The 8,315-nt window shown below is 38.9% G+C and overlaps 1 protein-coding gene across 1 annotated transcript in view; it reads left to right on the top strand.

The window, feature by feature from the left end:
• LOC106011839 overlaps positions 1 to 6,878 on the top strand; it is a 26,436-nt gene extending 19,558 nt beyond the window's left edge. The window contains exons 3-6 of the mRNA XM_035969942.1: positions 477 to 618; positions 1,363 to 1,499; positions 5,956 to 6,103; positions 6,503 to 6,878. Coding sequence (XP_035825835.1) covers positions 477 to 618; positions 1,363 to 1,499; positions 5,956 to 6,103; positions 6,503 to 6,806 — 731 coding nt within the window. The 3' untranslated portion in view covers positions 6,807 to 6,878. The remainder of the gene's footprint in view (positions 1 to 476; positions 619 to 1,362; positions 1,500 to 5,955; positions 6,104 to 6,502) is intronic.
• The last annotated feature ends 1,437 nt before the right edge of the window (positions 6,879 to 8,315 follow it).

Genomic DNA, 8,315 nt, shown 5'->3' with positions numbered 1-8,315 from the left:
AGAGAGAGAGAGAGAGAGAAGAGATACAAGGTTCATTTTGACGGGGTAGATTTTCTTGGAACTATCAACTCTATTTTGGGTCTTGTAAATGCCAGGAGATAGGAGAAGAGAGTAAAAGAAAGACAGAGATAGTGGCAGAGAGGCTATGAGGGACACAATATCCCAGCAGAAAGACGTAGACACTCGATTAAAATTCTCCCAACACGAGAATCAAACTCACGGCTGCTGTGTGCACTGCAAGCGCATTGTGTGTGTGTGTGTGTGTGTGTGTGTGTGTGTGTGTGTGTGTGTGTGTGTGTGTCTATGTTTTTATTTATGTTTATAAGTGTCTGTGTACATGTGTGCTGTATCTGTTAAAGAAGAGTCATTACCCGAAACATGAGAACTAATAACAGTTCAAACTTTGGGAGGTTTTCTCAAATAATCGACCTTCTTGCTGCTTCAGTAGTTTATTCATCTCTTCTCCTCACACTCAGCCTGCAGGAAAACATTTGCCGACACTCTAACCAAGTGCTACAGGGACCAAAACTTTGGCAGGGGCCTCGTGTTTCTCAACGTCACAGAAAGACGAGACGCCATCTTGGGTGTCAACAAAACGGAAGTGGAGCGATTCTGTCAGTAGGTTGAGCGTGTGTGTGTGTGTGAGTGTGTGTGTGTGTGTGTGTGTGTGTGTGTGTGTGTGTGTGTGTGTGTGTGTGTGTGTGTGTGTGTGTGTGTGCGAGTGTGTTTTCTTTGTTTTTGTTTTTGTCGTTGTTGATGCCGATGCTGCTGTTGCTGATGTTGATGTTGACTTTTTCTTTCGCTCCTTTTTTCTTTGGGGTGGAGTGGTCTCAATTTTGGACATTCTTCTTTCTATTTTGTTTGTTTGTTTGGGTTTGGTTGTTTTGTTTTGCTTTTTTGTTTTTGTTTTGTTTTTTGTTTTGATTTATTTTTTGCATTCTTTTTTATTAGGGGGGGGGGCTCAGTTGTTTTTTTTATATTCGTCTATTTTTCACGGTTTGTTTTGGTTAAAAGTCAATGCCCTGTTGAAGAAGGGATGTTTGGATGCAGTTACCTCTGTCTGCCTATCATATCGCCTCGTAAAACACAAAAAAACAAATTTTGTGAAATACTGAAAGGTCGGAATTCCTTCGACGTCTTGCATTAAAAAGACAGGAGTTTGATTCCCGTGTGGAGAATTTCTGGTGTCCAGGAATTTTCTTTTCTTGCCAAGACGTAGATTCTCACTTAACCTGTGTATGGTTCTGACAGTCTTCTCATATTTGTTATAAGTTTTGTCAATCCATGCTTGTAAAATGTACAAGCAATCTTAAACTACCATCCATTATCTCGTCTTGTCTCATGGGTAATTTTTCTCCTCAGAGTGAAAAACACGATAATCCAATGCCTCAAGCTATCTGCCGTACAGTGCAACGACTCCCCCATCATGTTGAGGAAGTTTAGCTTGGACATAGAGAGACTCAACTCGACGTATACAGTCTTGTGTAATCACACTGATGGTAAAAAAGTTGTACATGTTTTGGCCCCTATCGACACAATTTAGATGATCTAGGAGGCAGGCTGCTTCGGCACTGTTTGTAGGTGCCAACCGGGCTGAGAAGGGTATAATGTTTCTGTTGAAAACAGAGAATCTGTATTAAAATTTCCCGATTCATGAATGGACCTCACATCCTCAGCGAGCGTGCAACGGTGAAGCGCTTAGCTGCTACACTACAGACGCCAATACATTGATGGTGAGGGGTTACAAGTGTTTGAGAATACGGAGAACTAAGTCGTATCAATGTATGGTGTTTTTTTCTTTTTACATCTCAACCAATGGGTTTACAATAGTAGGCAACACACACAAATACGTAGTTTCACTGTAATATTCCTGTCTTCATGTTAGCCCAGAGAGCACAAGGATCAGCGTCTGTGGTGCAGCTGTTAGGTAGAAGTAGCCCCCTCCTATACAATCTATATTGTGTCAGTTGGAGCGTAAAACAGTCACAGTTATTAATCATCTGGATTACTCCTGTCTCAATAAGTTCAATATAATCTCACCTCATCTCATTGCTATTATAATTTCACCCAATCGCTTGAATGATCTGACCTCCTTCCATCTCACTGATTGCGTGTGTATGGATTAGTAGTGAGTTGTGATCGCGCCAACAGGCAGCCTTCTTGTTCTTATACTATTTTGTGGTGTTTTTGACCGTTTCAATTTCTGGACATTTTCAAAAATTATACCATCATGTGTGTTAAGATTTTGTGATATAAAATTTTCTTGAAAGGATGAAAATTACCAGCGTTATTTCAAGTTTTCTGTGTTGGTGGACAAGTGGAGTCTGTGTTGGTCTACTTGTTTTACTCATTTTTAGGTCAGGTCTCTTTGTTAAAATGTCCAACGAATTTGTTTTGACAAGTGAACACTTTTTTTCAAATGGACTCCCAGCCTGTGGTGAGGCTGTCTCTAACACAGACAGTGTATTCACTGAAGAGGACAATAGAATTACATACTCTCCAGACACTCTGTTGTCATTTCGACCTCAGGACCATGGTTTCATACCTCCAAGTGTTATGAGGAGACTTAGAAAAAAACAACTTAAATCGATACCAAAAACTAAAAGGTCACAAAGGGGAAAATAGAAGTCAAAATATCCATTAGAAAAGTGAGTTCTTCTTATAATTCTAATTCCAAGAGCAGAAAAGTGTGTCACACCAACTTATACAGAATTAATGCAGACAATATTTTCCAGGAACACAGCCAACACATACGGATGGCTTATATGAATGTTAAATCGTGTAGAAACAAAACTGAAGATATTTTCGACATCATCACAGAGAAAAATATTGACATCTTCTTTCTCACCGAAACTTGGTTAGCACCATGTGGTGATGAGGTGACACTCGCTAATTTAGTACCCCCAACCTACGTCGTTAAATTTTTTCCGCGCCAAGTTCGAAGAGGGGGAGGCATTGCTGCCATTTTCAGAAGTTCTTTGAGCCTTAAAATAACAACTAGTGCACTTAAGTGTGACCACGTAACGTTTGAAGCTATGCATTTATCTATGGATCTTGGTTCCAAATTTTATAACGTCGTTTGTATTTACCGCCCACCATACAGCAAGATTAACAAGTCAACGGAGTCTGCTTTCTTAAAAGAATTTTCAAAGTTTTTATCGTCATTTTCGGTCAAAAAAGGTTATCCTGTTGTGCTTGGTGTTTTTAATTTCCACTTTGATTCTCCATCGTCACCTGGAGTCAAATATTTGACAGAATTATTCAGACAGCACAACTTGGTTCAGGTCATCACTGAACCCACCCATCGTTCTGGCCACACACTTGACTGAGTCAAGAAAGACTCGGACGCTTTTAGAAAAATGTATGTTGTAGACAAACTATTTTCCGACCATTACTTCATCTTACTTGTGTTGGATGTGACTAAGACCAAGCTTGAAAAACATTCTGTGTCTACAAGGAACATCAAAGGAATTGACATTAATAAGTTTTAAATGGATTTGTTGAAATCTGTAAGTAACTTTAAAACAGTCTGTGTTGATTTGTATAATTCCACTGTTAGGGCAGTTCTTGACAAGCACGCACCACTTGTAACTCGTCGTCTGTCGACTAGACCGTATGCACCATGGTTCGGGGCTGAGGTGAAAGCGGCCAAAATCGAATGCATGAAGGCAGAAAGACAATGGCTTAAAACAGGGCTCACCATCCACAAGCACATTTTTAGATTAAAGAAGCAAGAGCTGAGATTTGTAACTAAATGTGCTAAAAAGAAATACAATGTTTCTAAATTGGAAAATTCAAAATCATGTAAACAATTATTCAGCATTTGGGATGAACTATTAGGGAGGGTCAAAGAGACACGTCTCCCGAATTCTTTTAGCAATCAAGAACTACCCGAAAAGTTTGCTCATTATTTTACAGATAAAGTCCAGAAACTAAGAAACGACCTTGATGACTATAAGACATGTTGTGATTTTGATGTATATGATGGGGTGATAAGTTTAAACCTGTTTCTGAAGAATACATTAAATCTGTAATTCTAAAATCCCCCAGCAAACATTGTGATCTCGACCCTGTCCCTAGTTCTCTGTTATCTTCCTGCATTGACGAACTGATCCCATTTATTACTAAAATCATAAATAATTCTCTAGTGTATGGATCAGTACCAGATTCGTTTAAAATCGCTCTGGTAAAACCTTTGCTAAAGAAACAAAACTTAGATGAGCATGTCTTAAAGAACTATAGACCTGTTTCAAATCTACCTTTTTGTCTAAAATCCTTGAAAAGGTTGTCCTCGAGCAGCTTCGTCATCTTTTACAAGAAAACAATCTGTTAGTGTTAGAGCCATTCCAGTCTGCCTATCGAGCTAACCACAGCACAGAAACAGCATTTCTTAAAGTCATGAATGACATGCTTACTGATTGTGATTCAGGAAAAGTTGTTTTGCTGAGCCTGTTATCTATCAGCAGCTTTTGATACAATTGACCATCATATTTTGTTGAAGGGATTGGAAGTGTCTTTTTGATTATCCGGGACTGCCCTTAGCTGGTTTTCTTCTTACCTGTCAAATCGTTAACAATCTGTTTTTTATTAAAGGGCTTAAGTCATCAGATCATGCTGTTAAGTATGGGGTCCCCCAGGGCTCAGTCCTCGGTCCAGTTTTGTTCACCATTTATACTCAACCACTTGTCAAGAAAATAGTTGAATATGACTTAAAATACCATTTCTATGCTGATGATACACAAATTTATGGTTCAACATTGTTTACCAACTTAGATGAACTTGTCCATCGTGCTGAAAATAAATTGTATTGCCTTAGTGAAAAACTGGATGAACAAAAATAAATTGATGTTAAATGATAATAAAACAGAAGTCATTCTGGAAGGCAATGCAAAGTCTGTAAAAGAGGTTGACCATGATCACATTACAATTGGTGATGCAAAAGTTTTATTTTCAAGAAAATTTAAGAATCTTGGCATTTATTTTGATTCCAGTTTGTCAATGTCGGCTGAGGTAAATCATCTGATCAGCTGCATGTATTTAGACAAAAGAAAAATTAGTAAAATACGTCATCTGATCAATACCAAGTATACTGCTTTACTAGTAACTATCTTAATTTTATCAAAACTCGATTATTGTAAGTCCTTGTTATCAGGAATATCACTGGAGAAAGTTAAAAGACTTCAAGCTGTCCAAAACAATGCAGCACGTTTAGTTTTACGGAAAAGAAAGCGAGACTCTGTTAAACCTCTTTTACGAACTTTGCATTGGCTTCCTGTTGAGAAAGGGATTGTGTACAAGTTGGCCACCATATGTCACAAATGTTTGAATGATAACGCACCATCATATTTGTCAAATCTGTTAAGACTGCACATTCCAACTCGCAGTTTAAGGTCATCAGCTGACAATAAGAAATTTATTTTACCATCTATGAAACTTAAAACAATGGGTGAAAGAGCATTTGAATACCAAGGCCCCGAGATCTGGAATGCTTTACCAAGTACGTTGAGAGAAATCAAGTCTTTTGATTCATTCAAATGTCAACTGAAGTCGTTTCTGTTTTTACATTAATAAGATGAATATTTGGAATAATTTTCTTTTGTCAGAACACAACGTTTCATGTTACTGTTGTATGTTGTACTGTATTGTAAAGCGCTCAGAGCCTGTGTACTTTATTCGGGGTTGAGCGCTATATAAATGTCATTTATTATTATTATTATTTAATCCCCTTCCATCTCATCTAATTCATATCTCACCTCCTGATAATTATAATCTCGTTTCAACTCATTAATATAATCTTAACGCCTTTCACCACATCTCATTTCATCTCATTTTCATAGTTTCGCCTCTTTTCGTCTTATCTTGTCTCCCCCCCTCTCCCCCCTCCCCTTTTTTTCGCCTCTTCCATCTTCCCCCATTCCCCCAACCCCCACCTTCACCCCCCACTACTCCTGACAGTTTATGAGGACGCAGTGAAGTGTTTCCGGCAGCCGACGAGGGAGGTGTCGGCCTGTAGACAGACAGTGGTCAGTAAGGTGATGTCACTAGAGGGACAGCTGGCCGACCTCAATGTCACCGAAGCGCAGTTCAGGGATGACATCTGCAGGTAAAATCTTGATGTGCCTGTTGATGATGGAGGATCTCTTCTTTTGGTTTTTTGTTTGCTTTATTTTGTTCATCTTATCCTTTTGTATTTTCCTCATTGACTGTGATGATGATGATGATGATGATGATGATGATGATGATGATGATGATGATGATGTGGCGACATCACTCATTTATTTATTTTTTCTCAAATACTATGTTCCCGATGAAGCCTTATTGGCGAAACGTTGAACTGTGAAAAATATTTTTTTTCTGGAAATACAACAAGGTCTTAACTGTTTTAATACCTTCTTTATACAATGATGATAATGATGATGATGATGATGTGATGATAATAATTAATAATAATAATAATAGTAGCAGAATAATCACTAACCATGTGTGTTCTCTACTTTTTCAGAATCCGAGTTGACCAGATTCAATGTGAGACTAACGCCATCATTGCTGAAAACGACACTTCAAAGTGTCACGATGTCGTTCTTGGCATGCGCAGACAGCAGGAGTGTACTCTCCTGCCCAAAGAGTGCAGGAACAGTGACTTAGGACGCATCAGCAGACTATGTCGTGTTTCCGACTTCTACATTCCTGATCGAGCCTTCTATAAATCTTTGGCGCCCCCCTTTTTTAAGTCATCACAAAATAAGTGGAACTTGTTTGTAGCAGTTTTTGTTGTAGTTTTAACTGCTAACTTATTTTCCAAATAGTAATGCGTCGTAGCTGGAGTGACGCAGCTATCTATTTATCTATCTGTCTCTTTCTCTCTTCCTCTCTATTTCTCTACTTTCTCCCCCGCTCCCCAATCCCACCCCCTCTCTCTCTCTCTCTCTCTCTCTCTCTCTCTCTCTCTCTCTCTCTCTCTCTCTCTCTCTCTCTCTCTCTCTCTCTGTCTCTCTCTCTCCCTCTCTCTCTCTCCCTCCCTCTCTCCCTCCTCCTCCTCCTCCTCCTCCTCCTCCTCCTCCTCCTCCTCCTCTTCTTCTTCTTCTTCTTCTTCTTCTTCTCCTCCTCTTCCTCCTCCTCCTCCTCCTCCCCCTCTTCCTCCCCCTCCTCCTCCTCTTCTTCTTCTTCTTCTTCTTCTTCTTCTTCTTCTTCTTCTTCTTCTTCTTCTTCTTCTTCTTCTTCTTCTAGAATCATGTCGTTAACACTGGGTACTAATGACATCTCCTCTATCTCTGTAAATTATATTTGTGAAAGTCCGTCACTTTGGCCACCAAAAACTTCCGAATCATTTAACTTTTGGATTTGACAAAATTAATGGTGGTTCAGAATCATTTAGAAGGTGCACAGTTTTATTGAGGAGCCTGAAATCACTGTATTTTAATTTTCAGTTTGTCATTAATTTCGTTTAGATTTAATCTTGGGAAAGTCCGTCTTCTTAGACGCCATTGTAAGCAAGTGAGGTTTCCGTTCACTAGCCGTCCATTTAGAACGCTGGCAGGTAAAGCTCCAGGTGGCAGGGTATATGTTGATGTAATTATTTTGTATTCTTTCATCGCTGAGGCGAATAAACTAAGAAAAGAAACACCTTATTATTATTAATAATATCATCATCATCATCATCATCATCATCATCATCATCATCATCATCATCATCATCATCATCATCATCATCATCATCATCATCAGTATCATCATCATCGTCGTCGTGTTGTAAAGTTGTAGTAGTAGCCGGTGGCCTAGTGGTTAGGCTATCGGACTCGTAATCGTGCGGTTGCGGGGTCGGGCGTTCGACAATTAATGCTATCTATTATTATCATTAGTAGTAGTAGCAGTAATAGTAGTAGTAGTAGTAGTAGTAGTAGTAGTAGTAGTAGTAGCAGTAGCAGTAGCAGCTGTAGCAGCAGCAGTAGGAGCAGCAGTAGCAGCAGTAGCAGCAGTAGCAGCAGTAGCAGCAGCAAGTAGTAGTAGTAGTAGTAGTAGTAGTAGTAGTAGTAGTAGTAGTAGTAGTAGTATTGTTTTTTTAGCTATTGTCTTTATTGCTTTTATTGTTATCATTATTGCTGTTATCATTACGGCTACCGTCAATATGACATCATTATCTTTTATATAATCATATCATTATCATTATCATTATATAGAGTATTTTTTCATCATGTTCATGGTTAATATTTATATCAAGTCTTAGTATTACCGATTTGTGTCAATGGTAGTCACGCAAAAGAGTCGAATTGGACTCTCTCGGATTCAAACCACAGACCTAGCCTTCTCCGACCAGG

This window comes from Aplysia californica, unplaced genomic scaffold, assembly GCF_000002075.1.
Source record: "Aplysia californica isolate F4 #8 unplaced genomic scaffold, AplCal3.0 scaffold00198, whole genome shotgun sequence".
Lineage (NCBI taxonomy): Eukaryota > Metazoa > Mollusca > Gastropoda > Aplysiida > Aplysiidae > Aplysia > Aplysia californica.
Note: the sequence above shows the minus strand (reverse complement) of the source record. Positions and strands in the feature narration are given on the sequence as shown.